The 26,443-nt window shown below is 31.0% G+C and overlaps 1 protein-coding gene across 4 annotated transcripts; it reads left to right on the top strand.

Moving 5' to 3' along the window:
* Positions 1-1,786: 1,786 nt before the first annotated feature.
* On the top strand, positions 1,787-25,801 carry LOC107438676 (collagen alpha-1(XXVI) chain). Of its 4 annotated transcripts, none has more exons than XM_071180566.1 (9): positions 1,787-2,141; positions 9,571-9,705; positions 12,434-12,531; positions 14,301-14,362; positions 16,363-16,651; positions 18,389-18,547; positions 21,084-21,151; positions 24,077-24,170; positions 25,576-25,801. In XM_071180566.1, the coding sequence occupies exons 1-9, from the start codon at positions 2,044-2,046 to the stop codon at positions 25,647-25,649; spliced, it is 1,077 nt and encodes a 358-aa protein (XP_071036667.1). In that variant the 5' UTR covers positions 1,787-2,043; the 3' UTR covers positions 25,650-25,801. The 4 variants fall into 4 exon arrangements, with proteins under 4 accessions (XP_071036667.1, XP_042904373.1, XP_042904372.1 ...); XM_043048439.2 differs by lacking the exon at positions 21,084-21,151 and adding an exon at positions 22,060-22,127; XM_043048438.2 differs by having other exon boundaries at positions 1,789-2,141; positions 12,434-12,540.
* Positions 25,802-26,443: the final 642 nt, after the last annotated feature.

Raw genomic sequence — 26,443 nt, forward strand, 5'->3', positions numbered from 1 at the left:
CCGAGGGTGTGCGGCATTGGTCCTCGTTAAACTGTGCTACCGTAAAGTGCTCGACTTCGCGCGCAGGTCGTCGGGCTACCGAAGCGGGGGAGCCATCCCCTCCGCAGAGGATCAAAACTGTGATGTCATGTCTTCGGATCATCCTCCGGGATGTTTCCCAGATCGTCGCCAATAGCCCATTGTGCAGCTCTAGTGCGATGCAAATTAACAACAACAACAACCTTGACCTGGGTGGCTAGGAAATTAAAAACGTTGGGCTGTCATTGCGAAGGACTGGGATTTGCTGCTTAAAGTCTACCCGGCGTCAGATCGATGGCTGCCAGCATGTCTGCGAAGTTAAGGTGGCTTGAGCGTAATATAGTTACATTGCCAAAATCATCCAGTTAACAACGAAATTGTGGAGACTAAGCTTTCATGATCCCTTTGGTCCATAACGGGCAGTTGCAGGGTTAATTTTTCTTACCACGGTTTGGGCAAGGGTTTGATTTCATATACTAAAAGCTGTGGGTCAAACCCAATACCACTTTCTCTTATCTCCAGTATTGTACTCGGTGGCTAACATTAAGGGAGAATCCCAAACTGTCGCCAATAGCTCATCAGTGTAGCTCTACGACTATAGCAATCACACCAAACTTAGTCTTGCAACTTAGTTAAGCTGCATTTTCTTACTGTTAAAAATTTGAATCATTTTCCGACATAAAAAGCTAACTGGTAGGTAGGTACTTTATTTATGTCGCACTAGAGCTGTACAATGAGCTATTGGCGTCGGTTCGAGAAACATCCCTGAGAATGGTCCGAAGACATGCCATCACAATTTTGATCCTCTGCAGAGGGGATGGCTCCCCTGCTTTGGTAGCCCAACGACCTGCGTGCGAAAGAGAGCACTTTGCGGTAGAACAGTTTGAGGAGGACCGATACTGCACACTCTCGGTCTCTACGCAGGATCAAAGTGGTCACCCACCCGCTTACTGACAGCAGCCAGCGGGTGCTTGACTTCGGTGTTCTACTGGGAACAGTGTCTTTACGATCAATCCACTGCGGGACACAAAATAACAGGAGCAAAACAAAAAGTAAACAGTATATATAAAATGAGGTAAAAATTTAGAAAACTTTCAATTTGGTCTTAAAAAAAAGGAGGCAATAAATCTATTTTTGTCACACCAAAAACGGAAAATTCAGGGAGACCCACTTTCGTAATGAATTTCAATCACCATTAAAAATTTGGAAATACCCTTTCGATTGTAAGATGCCTTGTAATTTTCGCTTTAGGGGTGACAAAAATAGATACAAATTTTTAGACCTCTAGAAACATGTGGTTTTTAATCTATTTTTTTAAAATTATTCTGATCCGTGGATATGCCTCATTTACCAATTAAATCGAAAGATATCTTTCCCAACAGTTTAAAAGTAAATTATTAATAATTCTCACTTTGATGACTTAAAGCATTAAACTCACGATGCATAGGCCATATTTAAAAGTTGTCATACTTGTTTAACATAGAAGCTCTAAGAAAAAAAGGCATTTTTTACAAGATTAATTATTACCTAAATTAATGGACTCGATGCTTGAGATCTATAAGGGTCAAGAGCACCCTATTCATTTTCAGAAAGTGTTAGTTCCCGAATTCTACTTACTTATAGTATCAACCTATTCTCAGGTTTCACTTCCAACTTGCACAGCCTCTTAAAAAAATTTTTTCTTCTGCTTAACACCACCACAGATATCCCCTTTATTTATGATAGCCATTAAAACAGCGGATGCTGCTATCTTCTCCTTTTTTTTCTACTTTTGCAGACGAACATCTTTTCTTATTGGTAAAACCGAGCTGGCAACAGCGATGCTTTTAGTTGAGAAACTCACAGTAGTGGTCTGTTTCCATAGTTTTGGATTCTAAAGGAATAGCTAAAACAATAATAAATTTTGGTCTAGGAGCATGTATTTTCTTAACAATAAACGGTACCATAATTAATTTTTAAAAAAAAGTACGACAGTCTGAATTTTTTTTATATTAGTAATTTTTTTTTTTATATTTCAATATTACGATGCCTGAACTTAAGTTAGATCGAAACTTGTTAGTGACTGTAGCTGTTCTTTTTGGAATGTTTTTATCAACGCACTCTAACTCAGTGAGAAAGCATGGGTAAGTATTTCTTTGGGTCGTTTTGTTTATATACTTTAATTGAAGATTTGTTTTTGTTATTGTGAAAAATTATCATGAAGTATTTGAATTCAGATTAGTATTTTTACTACTGGATCAATCAGGATATATTTATTTGAATCAATGTTTCATGTAATGCATTTATTTTTCTTGTTAAAATTCTAAAAACTATTTAAATTTGCTGCTTAAATTAGGATTTATTTATTTTAAATGAAGATTTGTTTTCTATAAAAAAAATTTATTATGTAGCATTTGATAGATTAAGGATTTTACTTTTGTATTAATAATATTAACTTGATTTAATGTTCAATGTAATGTATTTATATTTCTTATTAAAATTCTAAAAACTATTTAAATTTGCTGATGAAATTAATACAAGTTTCCTCTGTATATATGAAAAAAATTGAATGATAAAAATAGAAAGCTTATTAAAGTTCAAACATTTTCATCAAGTAATAAAAATATTTTTCATTCCTTTGATTTAATGATTTACAAGAACACAATCAAATTTAAATTTCACAATTCAAGAGAATCGATAGTATGAATTCAAAGAATAAAATTTACAAGAAGTGGGCGGAATTTAAATTTTGCAATTCAGGAGAATGAATGAAAAAAATTTTACGATTTATCAAATTCAAAATTTTACGATTGACATGAAGAGTTAAAACTTCTGATGAATTTCTCAAACCTTGAAATAGGGGCCCTCTAGTAATCTTCAGCAATGGTTTTCTTTCATCAGATTAAGAAAATATAATCCCATTTGAGTTTCTTACTTTATGAATGCAGTTTAGTTTACATTTTGGAGTGTAGCCGATTCTGATTAGTGTGCCATCAAATTTTACATTCAAATTCCTAATGCTAAAAAATGAAGCGGAAAATAAATTTTCTCGATATTTCATTTCCTAAAATTTCTCGTAAGATGATTCCTTGCATCTACTTTTCAGTCACTTTTCCTAATTTTTTATTTGATTCCATTCAGAAAAACTATATTTCCTTAAAGCATAATAAATAACCTTTCTCTAATATAATTAATTTAATTACAAAATCCTTTATAGCCAAATGATCACAAATTTGACTCTATACTGTATCCCTGTTAGACAATTGGATGCGAGATCTTTCATTTAATATGCACATTTGATTTAATTGTTTAAACAGTAAATTAAATTATGTAAGTAAAGTTATGTAAATGCATTAAAAAAACTAAAAATAACTGGAAACTATTTCTGTCGTGTTATAATAACGTTGTTCTGTCCGTGTTTAATTTGTATCCAGAAAGTCTTTTTAATTCCTTATACTCTTTTTCTTCATATTGTTGTTGTTGTTGTAGTTAATTTACGTCGCACTAGAGTTGCACAATGGGCTATTGGCGACGGTGTGAGAAACATCCCTGAGGATGATCCGAAGACAAGCCATCACAATTTTGATCCTCTGCAGAGGGGATGGCACCCCCGCTTCGGTAGCCCGACGACCTGCGCGCGAAGTCGAGCACTTTACGGTAGCACAGTTTAACGAGGACCAATACCGCACACCCTCGGTCCCTACGCAGACTGATCCAAGTGGTCACCCATCCGCACACTGACCCCAGCCAGTGATGCTTGACTTCGGTGATCTGCTGGGAACCGTGTCTTAACGATCAGTCCACTGCGGGACTTTTCTTCATATTGAGTGTATAGTATCGTTTAAGTTTGGCGCAATCTAAATCAATGCTATTACAATAATTCGAAACATACATTACCATAAGTACACACACTGAAAAATCAATACCAGACACCTTTTTCTATTTTTAGGATATTAACTTTTAATGACATGGTTGAAATGTCATACAGTTTCGACGACGTTGACAATCCCTGAGCCGATATCCCTCTCTTTAAAATTTCACTGCAAACCAGTGAGACAGAGAGAACAGCGAGAAATAAAACAAGCACCTTGCTGCACATACACGCTGGTTGTTTCGATGGCCATAAGTCTCGAACCTACGATATCGGTTCTCCACAGAGGTTGTCCTTTTGCCAACCAGAAGCATGAAAGCGGGTTCGTTTCCAACAGTAACCCTTGATCAATCTTCGTATGGACCTTCTTCAATTTTTTCTATTTGTTGAACATTTTGAAAAGGGTTTTATAAACCATTTTTTCGTCTTGAGTACACAAACCTTCTTTCAAATATATTGAGTTGTTCGGAAAGTAATTTCGTTTTTCATTGTGAGGATGAAAGACGATTTTCTTATAGTGAATAAATATATTTTGTTGAATTTTATACTGTCCGTTTCGGTCCATTTCCTTTTACCATCTTTTTGGCAGTAGTATAACTCCTAGCTCATGACTTTCAAAAAAACTGATCTAGTTGATTTTGGCCTCATTTGAAGTAAAGGTTTTGTAGAGATACGTGCACTGATCGTTAAGACGCAATTCCTAGTAGAACACCAACAGTGGCGTAGCGAGCTTAACTCGCGCCCGGGGCACAATACCTTTTTAGCGCCCCCCCCTCCCTCGAAAACCATCTAATATTATAAGTAAAATATACTCGCAAAGTAATAAATAAATTAAGTAAAATAAATAAAGTCATAGGCTCAAGCTAGGCATTAAATTTGAGACAAAAAATGTAGTTGAGAAAACAAGACTNTTTTTCTTTAATTGATTTCTAAAGTAGTCTAACTTTCAGGGTTTTCATTTTATTAAAACACCAGGCCTTCTTTAAAATGGAATCATTGCAGCGTTCATAAATTTTTTGATAAAAAATGTTAAGATAAAAGAATTTTAATATTTTTAATAGGCGATAGTTTTACATCATTGTTTCCAGATTACAAATGGAACAATCACTGTTCCTCAAGTCCCACAGTGGACAGATCGCAAAGACACGGCTCCCAGTAGAACATGCATCACTGACTGCGGTCAGTAAGCGGATGAGTGGCTACTTTGATCAGACTACGTAGGGAAAGAGGGTGCGCGGTATCGGTCCTGATTAAACTGTTCTACCTTAAAGTGATCGACTCCGAGCGCATGTCGTCGGGCTACCAAAGTAGAGACGTAAATCGCTTCTGAATAGCATCAAAATTGTGATGACACACGTGTCTTCGAATCATCAACTCTGGACTGTTTCCCAGAATGTAGTCAATAGCCCATTGTGTTAAGCTCTAATACGACGTAAATAAAATGCCTACCGAGAAGTGAATATTGTAGGGAACCCATTTCTCGTCTCCAGTGATGCTGCGCTTCAAAAAATGGTAATTTTATTGACGTTTGAGAAGCAAATCAAAGACGTCTAATGCGACGGCATAAATTTCTTTCCGTAAGAACGTGAGGATCCCATATGTCAAACTTTGGGAATAAACTTAATAGGTGCTTCAAATTATTATGAACTGTCAAATTCTACAGATTTAATCTCTCAGCAATCTCACGAGCTGTTATTCGCCAGTCAGCATCAATTAATGCCTTTATTATGTCTTCGTTAGTCTAAACTGGCGTATTGCATCGTAATGCATTTAAATCGAAATTTTGCATACCAGTTTTTTCACTGACATACTGTCAATATATCTTCTCCTAACACGTTGGATAATTTTTTTCTTGCATGACCAACTTTTTAACCTTTTTGATAGTAAAAAAGTAAAATATGCCGGAAATGTTTTTTTTTCTTTCCATTTTCTATATTTGAAAAGACTCCAACCGAAAACTACTGCGCAAAATCAGTCGAACTTTTTCCCCGAGAAAGCCTTCCTATTTCAGCTTTCAAAATTTATAATGATTATGCGACTTAAGTGTGTAGAAAAAGTTCGCTTTTTTAGAAAAAAAACGAAATTACTTTCAGAAAACCCAATAATTAAATTCTGGACCTGTGGTTACTTTAAATGCATATAAATTTTAGTTTTAATCTGACTTAATGCAACTGAATTAATTTTGAATGAAAATATAAGCAGTAAATATAAGCAGTAATATTTTGTGAGGTTTGTCAATTTGTTTAACATTTATAACAAGATAACATTTTGTGATGTATTTAAACTACCCTAAAACTGTGTACATAGGTCTCGAATTAATACAAGGCTATTGTATTTTATAAATAACTGGAATTTTTTTTCAAACTATTTCCTTTCAACGACAGAAATGAATAAAGATAACATAAAATATTTTTAATGCTCTACTAGCTGAATAGCCCTTCTCCCTACGAAGTGAAAAAAAAAATTAAGCTATCAATAAATCGGTACTGAACAAGACTACGAAATCATGCTCAAGTCACAACTAACACAATTAATAAACATAAACTAATTTCGATTTCTTTATTATTATTTTTTGTACTTGCCGGTGGCTTCACGTTATAACATTAAGCAAAACACGTTTATGGTAGTTCATCTCCTCAAAACGATTAACTGTACTCAGTATCGTTTGAAATGATGCTATTGCCGGAGGACAAATCATGATGGCTAAAATTTACTTAAATTAAAGCTATTTTTTCTGGTATTTATCCTTTTCGAAGGCCGGTAAATCACCTCTTTCCACAGTATCTATGTTAAAACTGCATCAATACTATACAGTTTTAAAACATGCATTAACCAAGTGTACTAACTTAGCCTACATTAGTATATTTAGTATTGATCAAAGCTGTACCAATCACCATAATACCAAAAGTACTCATTATCAAAATTTATTAAGCACCATTGTCGTTAATAATAATATAAAATTTTTCTTACCTTTCTCTTAAGCGATTTAGTATTATTTCCTCATTAATTTTTTTTTCAGTAAGTAATTTTTTTTTTAAATTTCAAGTACCATTGATTTAAAATTATTAAGTTGTTTTATAAATGCGTTTTTAAAGCATAAATTATTAACGCAATAAGCAAGTGATTTCAAATTACTGAGGGAATACAAATTTGGGGACTTAGTACGCCAAAGCAACCACGCTCACTTTGGTCGTTGAGTTTACCTGACGTGACCAAAAAAAAATTATTAAATATCTGAAAAAGTGCGATAACTCCTTTTTTGATTAACGAGAACTGTAAGCAAGCAAACTTCACAGTCTCTAATCTTTAAAATCATCTGCAGTTTTATTCATATCAATGGCGCTAGCTCTAAGCAATAAAAAAATTATATTTCTCAAATGTCTCTTCTGCACGATTTAATTAAAAAAATTTGAACGATTTTTAGGATCAGGAGATTAAATTGCTTCTTTTATCCTCTGTCCCAATTTCGGGACGCTAAAGTAAATAGTTCTGGAGGTATAAGAGGGACACACACACGCACGGACAAACTCTTCATTTTATTATTACAAATAACTTTACAAGTTGTTTGAAAGAAATAAAATTTAATAGATACAGGCAGCTTCTTCGAAAACGTTTAATAATCTGTGTTATTTTTAAAAACATATGTTGTTTAATAGCATTTTGGAGTCTGCTTTTCTGGTAAGGGTAGATAATACAAAATAAAGCTATAAAAATTGATAAGTAGCTCATTTCGGAAGCAGACAAATAAATACTCGTGTTTTAACGCATGAAAGTGACACAAAAAAGCAAAATCTAGAAGGTTTATAGAAACAAAAAAACATTTAAAACTATAAATACAGTTGCTATAGTCACCGCAATGATATCAAACGAAGATAACAATAGAGTTATTAAATATGCTATTAGATATGCATTAATTTTGAAAAATGTAGGTCTGAAAAATTAATTTTGAAAATGTAGTAAAAATGTAATGTAATTTTGAAAATGTAGTTAAAATGTTATGTAATTTTGAAAATGTAGTAAAAATTTAATGTAATTTTGAAAAATGTAGCTGAAAAGTGTAGTAGTCGATGATATATGGCCGTGAAATAAAATATAGTTAATATCATAGCTAATAGTACGGTCAAGAAAGAAGGTATTTCCTAGGGGTAGCAACGTTAATGTTTTAACCACGTATGTTCTTGATTTTTCAACACAAAAAATGTCTAAAGAAATTAAATTTCTTTATTGTATATACTATATATAAATTCATTTAATAAAGAAATTCTATTTCAGAACTAGAATTTGAAAAAAAATACGCTCCATTAACAACAAAAATTGATCATAAATTAATAATAAAAAATTAGTTATGTTTCATTAAAAATAATAAATTTAAAAATTAAAAAAAATTAAAAAAAGGGAACAAATGTTCCCTTTTTTAGAACTCCAGTAAAGTGGCACGGGAGAAAAGAATTTTTGAAATAAGTGTAGGATTAAAATAATTTTTTTTTACTCAATTACCCATATAATCTAGAGACAAAATATTTCAGCACAAGTAATGTAGCTTTATTATATAACTTTTAGATAAACATATAGCTTTAAATAGTAATTTTTTCAAGCGTGAAATAAATTATTTATTATTCTAAAAAAGAAAAAAAAATAACATCTGTACGTTTGCGATACAATACCTGTCTATCTTAATAAATGAATGCTATCTTGTCAATTTAGACAGAAGAAATTGTAAGATTATGTTATTATTCAATTGCCATAACTCATTGTTCAATGATTCTCCGAATTGCAGGAAGGTCTCGGGAAAAACAATTCCTTAAATGAGGCTTTTAAAACACATAGCATATATTTTCCGCTCTCTTTTATTTGTTATATGGTTATGATTAACCCTTCTGTGCCCAGCGTAGTTTCTTTTTTCAAGGAAAAAAAATTATATATATATATGAATTAAATGCAGAGAAAACAATAAAAAAAATTTAAAAAAATTTTAATAAATTTTTTTTTTTTGGATATAATTGTGTGAGCTGATGATCATATATTTTTCTTATTTTATTTTTTTCAATATTTTTTAAAAGAATTCAAAAATTTTCAGATTTGTGAATATTTTTTAAAAACATTTTTTAATAATTTTTTTCTCCTTTAAAATAATTCAGTTGTTATTTTCAATATATAATTAATATTATAATTCACAATTACAATATTTTTCGTTTACAAAAATCAAGTACATAATATGTTAAAACAATTCATATTATAGGTGGTTTTATTTTAGAAACTACTAAGTAAAATTGAATAATTATACGATATGCTAATTCACAATTATAATTCGCGTCATAAATCACAATTATAATTATTTTTCGCAATTTATAATTCATATTAATTCACAATTACAATATTTTTCTTTTTCAAAAACCATGTAAAGACAACTCACATTTTGTGTGGTTTTTATTTCAGCAACAACTGAATAAAAATGGTAATTATACTATATTCTAACTCACAATTATATTCTCAATTCACAATTGCAATATTTTTCTTTGATATAAACCACGTAAAATGTTTAAACAATTCATATTATGTGTGGTATTATTTCAGTAGCAACTGAAAGAAAATGGCTATTTTTACGATAATAAATATTATAATTTGCGATTAGAATATTTTTCCTTTAAAAAAATCACGTAAAATGTAAAAACAATTCACATTAATGTGGGATTTTATTTCAGTAACAACTGGTGCTCATATCAGGTATCGAAACTTGTTCCTTGTAAAGAAGTTAATGGAACAGAAACCTACATAGGACAAGAATTTCAGCGTTGTTGGTATTGGCCCTACACTGACACATGTGGCGGCACATACAGGTCTGTAATTATTTATACAATGTGTAATTATTTGATGTCATTTAATTTTTTCATACGTTTGTCTATATTTATAGTATAGCTTCTTGAATAGTTTTACAAAATTTATGCTATTAGAATAAACTGTTATTTAAGGGTTGTTGTTTTTTCACTCATTGTGTAAATTAACGCTTTTTAGTTGTTGTTGTTGTTGTTCTAGTGACATTTGCCAAATACCAACAAGCCTGCTTAGAGAAACCAAACGAATTTAGACAGAGGGTGTGTTTCTTGTTTTTCAGTGGTTCTATCTATGACCAAGAATACGAATTCAGCCGCACACGCGTCACAGCCCGTTTATACGTGGACCCATTCCTACATCTAGTTATTCATCCACAGATAGTAATTTTGATCTAAACCAGAGAATGATCAATCTATAATTTAGTACCTCCAGGGATATAATTTGTTATGGGAACATGGAGGACTTTATGATCCGACAAATCGTTAGGCCCTTTGGGACATGAACCCAACAGGCTATCACGACCCACTCTTTTTAGTGAATATTATTACTGTTGCAACTTATAATACAGCAAAAATGTTTCAATTACAGGGTTATATTCATTCCTGCAGTCTTTTTGGTGATTAAACTATAGCCAAATCATTTAAGAATTTAGTATTAATACCTGGGTGTTAGGCTTTGTATTTCGCTATTTTATCTTTCTATAAATCACCAACTATGGGTCTCTTCCCTTGCTTTTATGTGTCTGTTGGGAACAAATCAGTCACTTTACACTGTTAATTTTAAATTCTTGACTCAAAATTAATAATTCAAACATATGTATGTATGATCTATTAATTATACAGTTAAGCTTCTTTAGTGAAGGAAAAGTAGTTTTTTAAAAGAATTCTTACTCTTTTTATTGTTTTACTACTAATTTATAGAATCTTTCTGACTGACCGCACAGCTACCAGCTACGGTTATGACATGCAGTAAACGTATAAGGCTTTTTTTTTCTTCATTTTATCAATAAGGTCCTATGTAAAGAAATTAACAATAGAAAATAAAGTTTCATAAACAAATTCCTGACATTTCTATACATTCTAAAGATGAAGTTCTCAAATTCTCTTATTTGTCACGTAAGATATTCTAACGCCAACAAGGAAGGTATCCAAAGTGGTAAACAACAATCTGGCCCAAAAAAATTTTGAGATAGTTTTTTAGGTTAGAATGTAATATACAAAAATTATCTTGTCTAATTTGAAGTGATTATCAAGCTATAAATTATCAAAAACTACAATTTTTACTTTAAATGCGTAGTCAAATTCTATTCATCCCACAAAGGTTGCATCCAGACTTCTCTCTTTAATCGAAAACTAACATTAGCGTTTTAAAGACAAAAATTAGTCAAAAATTCTATTTATTGCGTAAAAAATCTGATTAGCTATTGCATGACCAACAACAAAAGTATAGCATTTTAAAATTTTTAGGGGAACAATTCGAATTCTAACGTAAAGTTGTTTGAAATTTAATATATAGTTTAAAATCTTAAAAATTATACTTCCTACTGATACGTTATCGTACATTTGAAATTTATGATAATCTTTACGAATATTTTCGTCCACGCTCATATTTTCAATTATTTATCTTCACAACCAAAGTGGAATAGATAAAATTTGTACATACATACATAATTTTCTAACCAAAATATGTAGGGGAAGGTAGGGCAAGATTGGACATCACTTTTTTTTTCCATGCGCATCACGATAGCGACATCTAAAGTGCGTTTTCGGAAAGAAAATATTGCTTTCTCAATATGCACAAGTTTTTTCGTCAGTTCACAAGGTGTTGCAGAAGTGCAAGCATTGTTTTGTTTTTCTTATATCGTGGTAAAATATTTTTCCTGATTTGTATGCTGATATTATTTGTTTAATACATTGCAACAAATTTTTTCAAATTTGTGGCCATGTAGTGTTATTACTGTACAAACATAATGAGTAGTGTAAATTAAAGTTTATTTATTTAAACAAATTTGCGGATATCTTTTTTAAAAAATGTACTATCCGGGCAAGATGAACCGGCCAAGATGGGACGGCCAAAGTAGACTAAAAGTGTAATATAAAAACTAAACTCTCCGGATTTGGCAAAAAGCATAAAAAATAAGGTAATATTATCAAAAAGAAATATGAACTAGCAAATATTACTTAACAAATTATTTAAAAAAAAATTATAAAAATAATTTATAATTAATTAACTGACAGACAATATTCAGATTGCTTAGAATAGGCTCATGAAGCTTGCAGTGCTTATTCCGGTTTTGGCCGCTTCTTGTGCAGTAACTGTGATGTTTAGGAACGTTTTTTTTGTTTTTTTTTTGTCGATTATTCTCTTATTCAGTGATTTTTGAAATATACGAGTAATTATGTGTCCCATCTTGCCCGGGCAAGATGGGACAATCTTTTATTTTTGTTTATGTTAAGTTATTATTATTGAACTTTATTATTTATTTATTTTCTGTATGAGATATGTAAGAGCAATGTTCCCACTATATGTTTACAATATAAAAAATATAAAATTGCTCTAGTTTACTATTTTTTGAACAAGTTTCGTTAAGCGGTCCATCTTGCCCGCTCTTCCCCTAACTAAGTAAAAGAAATCAGCTTTATGTGATAGTGGGATGTCGAGTATCTTCCTTGTAAGTTCTTCAAATATGACTGTGTTGTATTAGTGATGGTATATGGTTATATTTTTTATCAGGGTCATGAAAAGGCCGAAGTACATCACAACTTACAAACCTAAAACTGAGACTGAATGGAAATGCTGTCCAGGATATCATGGCCCAACTTGCTCTCCAGGTAAATCAGGTAAATATGTTTAGATTTAAATTCACTGTGTTTTTAATTAACAAAATTTTGTAAAGAGTATTGCAGAAAGCAAGGCACGAATGCAAGTATTTCTCTATTATAGCACTTAATACACAAATTACAGTTATTGAAAATGAAAGTTATAACTACCTTCAACTGTTTTTGATCCAGAACAACTGATAACTTAATATTGACGTACTTAAATACTGCGTATTCAAAAATATTCATGGAATGAGTGGTAGATAAGTAGGAACTTTATTTAGATTGCACTAGATCTTCACAATGGACTATTGGCGACGGTCTGCGAAACATCCCTGACAAAGATATGCCTGAAGCAGAAAGAACTTTTCTCCAGATCCCTGCAACTATGGTAGTGAGAGGTTAGAGACCGACCAAAGGACTTTCGACTCCACAGTTTTTGCGAACACACATATATATCGCATCTACTCGGTGGGTCTTAGCGAAGTCAAGGATTGAACCCCGGACCTTCTGAACTGAAGTCTGATTCTCAACCCAGTGGGCTACTACGGCCACCCGGAATGAGTAATCTATCTATAAAACTCGAATATAATGCATATAAAGGATATGTTTTTAAAAAAAACGTTCTAATCTGGACTTCATCATATTCTGGTATTCAGAGGTTGTCTCGGAAAAATTACTAAGATTACAAGAAAAACGAGTCAAGTGCTCTCTATGCTACCCATTTTTGTAAACAGTAGAAGAGTTTAATCTCGTTACGGCTAAATTTTTACGAAACTAAGAGAAAATTTAAAGAAACTAGTGGGCTGCGCCCCCTGCTCGCTGACGCTCGCCAACCCCCGAAAATTGCTACGCAATCTTATATGGTTTGCTTCGCAAACCAAGCTCACTTTGCTCGCTACTAACTTAGGTACATAGCAAATGCAAAAAATTCTAAGAATTCAAAACAATCTTTCAAATCCATATAACAACTTTTTTTTTAAAAAAAATTGCATCTTTTTAGTAAATACTAAGTCATTAAAATAAATTTGAATTCAAATAAATGACATGTAATTCGTTAAACCTATTAGAAATGTGCTATAGTATAAAATCTTAAGATAAAATTTCTAAAACTGATATCTCTTTAAAAAGGTTAAAATTTTGGCTATAATTAAGTCTATTNGTGTTTGTTTCTGTTTTTAAAAGCGCTATATGTTGAGCCACCTCAGCTAGATTTGGCATGTATCATTTTTAGCGGCAATCATTGGTCGATTTTCTAGCACTGCCATTCAGAGAGTTGTAATGAGGCTTTTTTTTGTCACCGTGTAAGAGAAATAGCAACGTAAACAAAACAAAGCAAACGCTGCCACCGGCGGAACAGAAATACAGCCACAATTTCGGAGACACGTAAGAGAATTATATATATTAGATACTCAGCTCCTGTACAAACTTCATTTCAAGACAATTTAACAATCGATATGACGTTAAAACATTAATATGAGATAACTTAGTTAAAATCTTTACTTTAATAATTGAAAAAATTATAATTAAAGCAAAGAAAAAACGAAATGTGTTCTTTTAATTAAGTTCCTCCCCCCCCCCTTCTGACTTAGTTGTATAATAGAGGTTATCTTTAATCTCTCCGCAAATATTTCGGCATAATTTATAGGTCACCATGTATAAGACATAGTTAATTGAAAAACTTAACTTCTAATTATAGTACTTTCAGTTTTCAAATTTAATGATTGAAACCTTTTTTTTTAAATCTAAATTCTTTGATCTCATAATTTTCTTTTTTTCAGATTGTTTAAATTGTTCGAACGGAAATGGATCAGCAAGGAAAAACTCTTTAAACACAAATACAGTAAGTATTGCTTATCGTTATATTCAACTATGGGTACTTAAATACATAACAGTAAAATAAGTTCTAGCCAGTTATTTTCTTGATAGAAAAATACGCAATTAAATATAGTAGAAACATGTTATACCGTTAAAAAATTAAATCAGGAGTAAATAAATTCTAGAAATTAAGGCAGATTTTAAATAAAATGACAGGGAGGCAACTTTATACGCGTTTGGGGACAATTTCTACTAGTGGTAGCTAAGTCTATGCTTCAGTGTATGATTCATTATTTTGTAAATTTGGTTTCAAAATATTTTTCCAACCACTACATCTAAATGATTCCAAAGTTCATATGAAACGCCACTTTGTCCAGCTCTCTCGTGGTAAAGCATTTAAAATGTTGGCAAAGTAACCAAACTTTTTGAACGTTACATTTTTAAATTGTCTACCACTCTACAAAATGTTCTGCAAAAATCGTTGTAGTGGGCAATCTTGCATATGTGAAAATAATTATTTATCAATATTGTTACTTAAATACACGTTCTTTAATTATTAATAAATAGTTGAGCATAAAACCCAAAAATACATCATATTGCTTAGTGACGTAAAAATGATATGTACACTGTTAATCACTTGCATGAATGAAGTTATATTTTAAAAACAAAGTATGAAAGACAGTCCAATAGACTGGCGGTTTTCAAATGGGCAAAATTGAGAGACTGTTTCTTCCCAATACACTATTTCCCTACCTAATAACATGGAAAAACCGGGTTTCGCTATGCAGAGAAGACTGCAGGTCAAAATAAAACTTTTTACGTGCAGAACCGTCTGTGGGATAGATTACAAAATGGTAAAAAATAAGTTTTCTTTGCCAAATAAAGCTTTTTTTTTTTAATCTTTTTTTTTTAATAAAAATGATTTGTTTCACTATGGTTTAAATTTCCGTCTGTTTTAAATTTGGTTTAAATCCATCTATTAAAATAATGTATGATGCTTTTATGACAAAAAAATATTTTAGGAAATAATCTTCATCTATCAAATTGTATTTGGGACTGTTTTCTTACAGAATTTTTAAACCTTTTACCGATGAAAGGAAAGCGTTTACTTTTATGTTTATGCGAATTAAAACAATAGACTAGAAGAATTTTTTAGACTAGAAGTAGTTTTTAAGAATGTAATAGTAATAGTTTAAGTGAGAGGCAGTGGATGAGTGGTTAAGGCACTGTACTGTAATGAAAAGGACTACAGCTCTATCCCCAGTGACGGCGTGAAGTCCACCCAGCTTCAGATCGAATGGTGCTACCTTGTCTGGAAAAAAAGGTAGCCAGGTAGCCTCTGCATCATGCTGAGCACATTGCCATAATCAAGCCGTTAATCACGAAATTGTGCAAGCTTAACCTACATAACCCTCTGCGCCACAAAGCGCTGTTGCTCGAATACTTTTTTAATGAGTGATGAGAAACTGTTACCGCTGGAAGAACTGCTGGAACTGTTACTGCTGGAGAGAGAAAACCAGAGCCCACCCAGGGCTGCTGCACTAGTGAAGAATAAGAATAAACTGTTAATTCCAAAACCAAATTTTACATCATATTAGTTAGTGACATGCAAATAATATGTACTGTTAATCACTTTTGTAGTTGAAGATGTATTTCGAGGGGGGGGGGCTCGAAATAGGGCATTGGTGCCTATCCCTGTAGTATAATATTTGAGTCAAACGTTTCTCTCCTGTTAGTACTAAAGAGTTAAAACACGATGGGCATCTGTAACATTAACATAAAGTATTTCGAACCGTTCAATTTAAAAATAATAAATCCTTCATTTTTTACTATTATTTTATAATTTCCATATTCCTCTAAAATTATTATTGCAATAAGAATCGCAAATAACTCATAAAAATTGTCTTAAACCTAAAAGCAAAGCAGTCTAAGAATAAATTATAGAAAACTTTATGACATCAATAATCCTATTTTAGTAGCATTTTCATCAATTCGGTTTTTAATCGTATATTTTTCTTTCTACAGATTCATCAGAAAGACAGGGCTGATATTGATCCTGAAACTCCAAAGGATCGCCCCGCTATCCCTTCCTACAGACAGAATTTTAGGAATCAGAATCCTAACGATTGCAATTGTCCCCGTGGACCACCGGGCTCTCCAGGAAATTCTGGTCTTAAAGGAGAACCTGGTAAACAAGGTCCAAGGGGTGAACCAGGAGCACCAGGCACTCTCTTTGTGCCAGAAATTTCAGGTGATGGTGTTGGTTCTGGACTACCAGGAGCACCAGGACTTCCAGGTCTTGAAGGAAGACCAGGTGAGATAAAATATACTGAACCATAATAAGATCCAAATTTGCTGCAACCTTTATATTATGCTAAGGTATACCAATTATTGACATTTTATCACTGTGACTGTGTTTTTAACATCACTTATGAGAACATAGATCATAATGCCTACTTACCTACGAACGGTGCGATCTCCAGAGAATTTTTTTTTTTTGGTACAGTTATTCCATAATCATGCTGTATTTGCATGACACAATATGGACATTATATATCAGTTCATTTATTGATATATCGATTAATGTGTTTGAATATAAAGATTTTACTATTTGCATAAAACCAGAATACAGGAAATATTTAACAAGGCTGTTTGTACTCCGGTAAAGAGGAAAAAAACCGTTTTATTTCAATCTTGTACTCAGAATTAATTAATATCCGTAATTACCAAGATTTTTTTTTTATTAAAAACAATCTTTTCATATTTGTTTATAACTGTTATAAAAACAAGATTATTTTCTTAATTTTACTGAGAATAAGCTAGATATGAAATGTTTTTTTTTTTACCAGCTTCTTCTCTTTCCCGGAGTACAAGCAGCCTTGAATATATCATTTTTTTTATCCATAGTTAAAAATCATCTAATCTTTATCCTTTATTATAATTGTTTTCAACCTCTTAAAACTAAGAAAATATATGGAAAATTAATACTAAATAAATGTTTACAATTCGAATATAAATACTATGATAATTGATACCGTCATGTTTTATTGGCTACATTTTAAATCAAAATTTTCTGGTGTGTAAGAAGTGAATTTGCATGAAATTACTTATATTAAAATCAAACAAATTATGTGAAATTATTGTAAATATTTTATATTAGAATGTTAATATTATGGTCATAGTTAGTATTGTTTCTAACTAGTAATGATTGTATTCAAAATTACTCGGAAGGCAAGAAGTATATTTGCACGGTTTAAAAATAAATTTATGTTTATCTATATTTTTCCAATTTATGCATAAAGTAAAAAACATCAGTATGATACCATGCACCCCACATTCTATAGAAAAAAAATTATTTTTGAATGAAACATATTGAGCCTGAATTTTTTTTTCAAATAAATATTGTAATGAAAGTTTTCATATAAATAAATTCTTTACAATCAACTTATTTAGAGACGTGAGGACTCTAAGGACAGAACTTTCACCTGCAAATGAGATGAACCAGGTTCGAATTCCAGCGGTGGCTGGTGGATACTAATTGTGTTTCCGACTGTGTGCTGACGTAAAATATCCTCAGTGGTAGACCGATCATTGGTTAGAGTCTCCTTGCGGTCAGGCTAACCATGAGAGGTTTTTCGTAGTTTTCCCCTCCATGTAACGCAAATGCGGGTTTGTTCCATCAAAAAGTGCTCCAAGACGGCTAGATAGTTCTAATACTTAAAATAAAGGAGTTCTCTTGTCTTCTGGATCGGGTTCAAAATCATAATGCTGCAAGGGGTTGAACATCGGTAGCTGTAAACTCAAAATCGGGTCTTCTGCTCAACGCCGCTTATAAAATGAAATAAAAAAATCAACTTAATTAATTTATATTGGCAATTTTGGCTAATTCTTCACACAAAGAGAGAGTATACATGTAATTGAAAGTGGAAGATAATTTGTATGCTAATTAATTTCTAAGTACACAACCCACAATTTTTGAATAATTCTCGCCAATTTATCATAAAAATTCTACAACTGAGCTATTTGAATTGCTTATTCATTTATTATACAGGGCCGCCAGGGAGAGATGGAATTCCAGGAATACCAGGACAACCCGGTTCAAAAGGAGATCCTGGTAGAGATGGAGAACCTGGACTTGTGGGATTACAGGGCCCTGCAGGCCCTCCCGGACCCCCCGGTCCACCAGGACTTGGATCTCGAGGATCTGATAGTAATACATATTTGTTACTCAAACCTGGTATCAGACCTATTTTTAACCCTTTGACTTAAATGCAACACTGGTGTCCTTTTTTATAAATTTTTTCTGATGCTCTAATTACTAGCAAAAATATTTTTTTAATTATAAAAAAAGTCTAACAGTTTCTGAAAAAAAAATTTAAATTACCTGAATCATATTTATAGTAATATATGAAATCGAAAAAAGTAGTTAGAAAAAATGTTTTCATTCATATTCAAAACTTTATCAATAATTGATTTTGTAAATTAAAGAAATTTTAAAGATGGATAGCTGTTTCTCTTAGATCTAAGTAACTGCAAATAAATGCAAATTATTCTTATTCTTAAAAAATTATTCTTTTGAAATTTATTCTTTTGAAATGAGCCGTGCTTGGCAGATTTTAATCTCACGCAGAAAAAGACACAGGGTGTTTCATGCTGTATCTCATACCCTTAAATTATTAAAATGCTAAACATAATATTTTCCCTTATTTTGACCTAAATTAATACGAAATAATGAAAAAAGTATGAAAAATATGTTAATTAAAATTCTGCGACAAAGGGTTAAATATATGCTACTACAACGGTTAAATTAATGTTGCCATTACAAAAAGATTTTGATTTCATTACTTTTAAAATGACTTAAAGAATTTAACAAATTTTAAACATAAACAAATTTTAACTTTTTTGAAACAAATCTAATATATATAATTCTCTTACGTGGCTCCCAAATTTTGGCTGTATTTCTTTTCATAAATGCTCATTTATTCTTAATGAAGAAGTGAGTCGATTTTCTTCTTTTCTTTTTGTGCTTACTCCATTAATTTCTGTTTCGATTCAAAATACATTTTATTGGGTTTATTACCTTTGCTTATATTGGGTTCGTTGCAATTTTTTAAAGTTTTGGCTGATGCTTTGTTGAAATTTTCCATTGTTTTATTGAAATATCATTATGTTTTGGCCGCGATTCCTGTTACCACGGTGCTCCGCGCAAACAGGAGTGGTGCCAAACATAAGTCGCCAATTTTACCAAGGGGCACCCTCAAGTTTTTTTTTACCTATAAACGATATTAGGTTGCTAGAATTAGTTTTTGAATNAACACATTTCTAATAGGCTTAACGAATTACATGTCATTTATTTGAATTCAAATTTATTTTAATGACTTAGCATTTACTATAAAGAAGCAATTTTTTAAAAAAAGAAGTCTTTATATGAATTTGAATGATTGTTTTAAATTCTTAGAATTTCGTGCATTTGAAATATACCTAAGTTAGCAGTGAGCAAAGCGAGCTTGATTTGCGAAGCAAACCATATAAGATTGTGTAGCAATTTTCGGGGGTTGGCGAGCGTTAGCGAGCAGGGGGCGCAGCCCACTAGTCTGAAAAAATTCGATTAATTCTTATTTAAGTCAAAATAACCTCAAAACAAATTTGTAAAACCGCTTAAGTGACTCATATTTTGCTAAGAAAAACTTCTCATTCCGGTAGTATTTAAGTCTTTTAAAGCCTTTTTCTATAGTTATGAAATTTCTGTATTATAACATCTCATTCAATGCAGCTAAATCTCATCGTATTTAATAGAGAAATGATCAAATAATAAACACTTCTTATTTCCAAGACGAGCTGATTATTATTATTATTATTGTTAATTCCTTACATTTAATTTTGTTAACTTTATTATAAGACTTATTGTGTGTATGAGAAGAAGTAATTACCATTTTAATTCGAAGACTTGGGCCTTAAAATGATAAGCCGCATTTCTTAACCCCTTCATGGGCCATTTATTTCTAGTAAAGGTAAATTAAAGTATTTTTTGAATTAAAATTGTTTTAAGAATAGCAATTTATATAAGAAAGAAAGAACCCATTTAGTTTATAAAAAGGCAATTTTTTTGGTGATAAATATATTTAACACGACCATATATTTCTTATTGACTTTTATTATTTTTTTTATTTATAAAATAAATTTTACAAATGCTACAAACTTCAAGGAGAATTATGTATTTTATAACTTTCATACGTTTTTTTAAACTAACAAATGATTACCAATTTTATTCAAACGCACTTCAAGAAAGCTGAAGTTATTAACAAATGGTAACCTAAATTAAAAGTGGTTAAAAAGTGGTGGGAAGTATACTTCTCACTGCTTTCGAAAGGGTTAAACTGTTCGGGAGAGCATTTTTGCTGGAAAATATCACGATTTATGTGAAGGCAATAAGATGTTTCAGTATGTTATGTTGCCTTCTAGCGTTAATTCCGAAAGCTTTCGAGTAGTTATCTGGAAAAAATATTACGGAAAAATTTGACGAAAAAACATTTATTTGGATTGAGTGTGACTTATTTTTAAATTGCCCTAAGCCCTATATGTTTTTAGCACTACAGTTATTTCATGCCCTTACTTTCTCCGAAAGTAAAAAAAAAGTATTTATGTGTTCATGGTTCATAAAATCATAAAAAATACGGTTTTAGCAATATATCCTCATTTGGAAAAAGTCAAGTAAGATTTTTAAAAAACAATTTGTTCTATTCCAGTTTTTATCCCAAGAAAGGGTGATTTGCCTCCAGACTTAGACTACGAAGAGAATCTGTCTATGATGCAGGTTTGTAACATTATCTCAAGAGGGAAACTAACCTTTCATACTCCGATGTTCCTCTGATGGGACATCAAAAGTCATTATTCTGAAATTTAAAGTTTTTATATTATATTATTTAGTAATAATTTCATTATTTCATGATTCTTAGTTATTACTTAAATGTATCCATAATGTATTTTCAATTACTTAGTGATAAAAATAGCATTTTAAAGTACTTGGAGTACGTAATTATCAATCCTTCCGGATTTCCGGATTTCGCTGAATATTTTATTAAAATTATATTAAATTTAAAAAAATTATATTTATATTAAAAATAGTAACGAAATGAACAAAATTTTGTGCTTTGATTTCTCGTAAAACTACAAATCTTGCATCGAGTTAGTTTAAAGTTTCTTTCCCATGATCATCTTGTACCTTTACTTCTCCATCATCATCAACTCATCACTCTCAACCAAACTCTCTCTTACAGCACAGAGGATAAAAGTGAAGAGTAAGATCCTCTTCTTCATCCAACTCAACTCAAGCAACGAAATGATATTTTCAATTTAATTTTTGCTATTATAATTTTGCATGTAGATGCCACTGCATATAAATAAATACAAAATATAAGATGCTGAGTTATCTCACAATGATGTTCTTCTTCATCCAACTCAACTCAAGCAACGAAATGATATTTTCAATTTAATTTTTGCTATCATAATTTTGCATGTAGATGCCACTNATTTTTAAATTGCCCTAAGCCCTATATGTTTTTAGCACTACAGTTATTTCATGCCCTTACTTTCTCCGAAAGTAAAAAAAAAGTATTTATGTGTTCATGGTTCATAAAATCATAAAAAATACGGTTTTAGCAATATATCCTCATTTGGAAAAAGTCAAGTAAGATTTTTAAAAAACAATTTGTTCTATTCCAGTTTTTATCCCAAGAAAGGGTGATTTGCCTCCAGACTTAGACTACGAAGAGAATCTGTCTATGATGCAGGTTTGTAACATTATCTCAAGAGGAAAACTAACCTTTCATACTTTGATATCCCTCTGATGGGACATCAAAAGTCATTATTCTAAAATTTAAAATTCTTATATTATATTATCTTAGTAATTTCATTATTTTATGATTCTTAGTTATTACTTAAATGTATCAATTATGTATTTTTCAATTACTTAGTGATAAAAATAGCATTTTAAAGTACTCGGAGTACGTAGCTACCAATTCTTCCGGATTTTGCGGAATATTTTATTTTTATATTAAAAATCGTAACGAAATGAACAAAATTTTGCGCTTTGATTTCTCGTAGAACTACAAATCTTGCATCGAATTAGTTAAAAGTTTATTCCCCATGATCATCTTGTACCTTTACTTCTCCTCAACTCAACTCATCACTCCCAACCAAACTCTCTCATACAGCACAGAGGATAAAAGCGAAGAACCAAGATCATCTTCTTCATCCAACACAACTCGAGCAACGAAATGATATTTTCAATTTAATTTTTGCTATCATAATTTTACATATAGATGCCACTGCATATAAATAAGTACAAAATACATAGATGCCACTGCATATAAATAAGTACAAAATATATAGATGCTAAATTATCTCACAATGCTGTTCCCTTCCTCCTGCCTTGGTGGATGTTAAATGTTCTTTTATAAATGTTCTTTTTTCTTTTAATAAAAATAATAAATGTTCTTAAATGTTCTAAATGTATAATAATGTTCTAAATGTTCTTTTTTCTTTTATACATTGAGACCACACTAATACTTAAGGGAATGGTTTACATTATGTCTATTGAAGCTAGCCTTCTTTCCCTAAGTATGTTCTTTGCTTAAGGACAATTACCAACATAATACTATTAACGATATATATTACCGGCCCAAATTTCTAAGCATCTTTTCATATTTAGCGTTCTAAAAAACGATAAAGTGATTTTAAAAGATCTAAATTCGTTCAACGACAATTTAGTACCACTATTATAAATAAATAGGACCTGTAAATAACCCTGTAAAAAGAATTGTTTTGACTTATAATATTTTTCTACCTCAAATTTTAAAAACTGTACTAAGTGATTTAGGCAAATAGACGGCATCACATTACGAACTTATTAGGATCCATTATTTTATTCTCTTAAGAAAAAACTCATAAGAGAAGCTTGAAAAACGAAATCATATACTGCGTCTATTTTCTTAAACACGTATTTTGAGCTCTGTCTGGAATTAAAAGCTTGCCGATGAAATGGAATCGACTGAGGATGCTAGGACCTGGGACTTTCGGTTTGGTATTCATACTATGATTATATATTATCATTATGTACTGTGAGCAAAATAATAATTGGACCACCCGGAGAAACTTTTAATCTAATGTTTGTCGAGAGTGTGATCTCAAATATGCTAATTAATTAATGCAGACTATAATTTAAATTACGAAATCAGTCACAAAAACGTTCTTTCTCTGAATAAACATTCCTTTTTTCTTTTTTTTTCTTTGACGGATTCTGATTTCTGATCCTCAACATATAGAGGGTAGCTGCAATCTGCGAAATATGGTCAGAATAGTTTGGTCAGGAGAGCTGTCCAAAGTTTGGATCCCTTAGTGTTACTTTTACTTTTTGCGTATTTCGCCATTTACCTCGAGAAGATTTTAAGGGAATTAAACCATTTTTACACTCAGCTAGAAAATCCTTTTATTCAATTAAAATTCTTTGCAAAATATATCTTTTACTAAATATTATTTTATTTAATAAGAGTCGAAAGCATTTTGAATTGTAAGGTATACAAATTTTTACATCATTTTAAAGAATACAATTTTAAATGGCAAAGTACTAAATTTAAACAAATTAGGCAGAATAGTTCTTGAAATTGAATTTTAAACACGTTTTTCAAATTCGATTTTGGATTTTACTATGATGTACTATTTTTATTACTTTATTTTGTAGGTGTTTATGGAAAATATGGAGAGAACTGTACGAGATGTTGAGAATCTAGAAGCACGAGTCACAATTTTAGAAGAATTACTACCAAAGATATTAGGTAAAATCAATTATTTTTTATAAATTTTAAGTTTCATTTCATTTCATTAATAATCTGGAGTCTTTTATTCTTAAAAAAAACGATAATTATGTAATAGATTTCTAATTCATGCTTTTAAACAAATACTTTAAAATATTAATCTTAGAATGATCAAATATTTTTAAATAATTCTTGTATTTTTCAATTTGGTTCAGGTCGAATGAAATTATTTTGAAATATACAATTATATTACAGATTGTAGTAAAAAAACCTGTATACTAAACGTCCACTGAAATCAATTACAGATTGCAGTGCAGGCTTTACTTTTAAAAAAAATTTAAAAAGTGGTAGAGAGAGAATGAAGAAACAAATTGTTTTCGCAAATTTTTATCCACCAATATACATTTCTAAAATTTAAAAATTTATTTAGATTTAAAAACGTACCAACTTAATTCTTAAAATTAAATTGAAATTCTTTTTTTTAAATTTCCCCTAAAAACTTTAAATTTTTAAATTAATTTAGAATTTCTAACAGCTTTATGAAAAGTTGCAGCCGCAGTTTTAATTTTTCATCCTCATATGATAGCATACATTTTAACCACTATTGAACTTTTTTCCATACTAATAGTTGAAATTCCTAGACCCTAAAAATGCCCCGCTTACACCCCCTCCTTTAACCTTTGAAGCAGATAGGTCACCGATGTCCCTTTCTATACTCATTTTTTTTTTGACGCTCTAGTTACTAGAAAAAATATATTTTGGTATTTTCAATTATAAAACAACAGTCTAATAGTTACTAAAAACTATGTTAGGTTTTTGGAATTATATTTGTACTAAAATACAAAATAAGTATATTGAAAAAAAAAATTTTCATTCATATTCAAAAATTTATCAACAGCTGATTTTGTAAATTGAATAAATTTTAATGATGAATATCTGTTTCTTTTAGATAAAAATAACTACAAATAAGCGTACATTTTAAAAATTATTGTTTAGAAGATTTTACCTTTAACCCAGAAAATAAAGAATCCAGAAAAGACATAGGTATTTTATGCTGTATTTCATAACCATAAATTATTAAATAGTTAAATGCAATAGTTTCCACTTATTTTGAACTAAATCAATATAAAAGAAAGCGAAGTATGTTTAATCAAAATCTCCGACAAAGATTTAAGATGGCTCTGTTTGAATCAGTGATTTGTCATTGGGGATAAAATACTTTTTTACAAAAAATTTTAGAAACTAAGATAGAACATAAATATCGCTCCATTTAGAAAATTTTTCCTCGTCGATCATACAAATTATAGCTCTGTATTGGTTATTGAGCGTCAAAGATGGAAAAATCTATTCAGACTCAGATCTAAATTATTTCAGTAAGCTGAAAATATATTTAAAAAATTTCATGATTTTAATTTTCTCCTTACAGAGCAAAAGGAACAGCCTCCTGTTACTACAGAGATACCTTACTCTTACTGGAGAAATTCAGAAAATCTAAACTGAATGTTTCAAGAAACTGAACGATGAAACATTTCGAAAAATTGTATACACCAAACTTTTAGCTTCAAATGACATCTAAAATTTGCAGTTTCTTGTGAATGATTGTGTTAAAAGCTTCGATTTAATAAAACTTAAAAAAAACTTCTAAGAATAAATATATTTACTTTTTCTGTGCATTAATTTTTGAAGTACAGAAGCTATGATATTCTCTATTGTATTGTATACACCCAACTTTTAGCTTCAATTGACATCTAAAATTTGAAGTTTCTTGTGATTGATTGTGTTAAAAGCTTCGATTTGATTAAGAAAAAAAAAACTACTAAGAATAAATCTATTTACTTTTTCAGTGCATTAAATTTTAAGGTACAAAAACTATGTTATTCTCTATAATTATGTATGAAATATAAAATCAACATAGCGAAATGTAGAGATGGGATGTAGTTTTGCCAGAGGCAGAACTACATCCATCAGTGAACTAAATCAATCAACTGTCGTAATTTAGGTGTTGTGAATGCAAGTAACTATTAGCACTGTTCCTAATGGTTGATATGTATTCTCATTCCTATTCGCATTCCAACTGATTGCTATCTAACTGATTGATCGTTGATGGATTGCTAGTGGTAGTAGTAGTTAATTTACGTCGCACTAGAGCTGCACAATGGGCTATTGGCTACAGTCTGAGAAACATACCTGAGGATGATCCGAAGACAAGCCATCACAATTTTGATCCTCTGAAGAGGCGATGGCAGCCCTGCTTCGGTAGCCCAACGACTTGCACGCGAAGTCGAGCACTTTAC

This window comes from Parasteatoda tepidariorum, chromosome 5 (assembly GCF_043381705.1).
Source record: "Parasteatoda tepidariorum isolate YZ-2023 chromosome 5, CAS_Ptep_4.0, whole genome shotgun sequence".
NCBI lineage: Eukaryota > Metazoa > Arthropoda > Arachnida > Araneae > Theridiidae > Parasteatoda > Parasteatoda tepidariorum.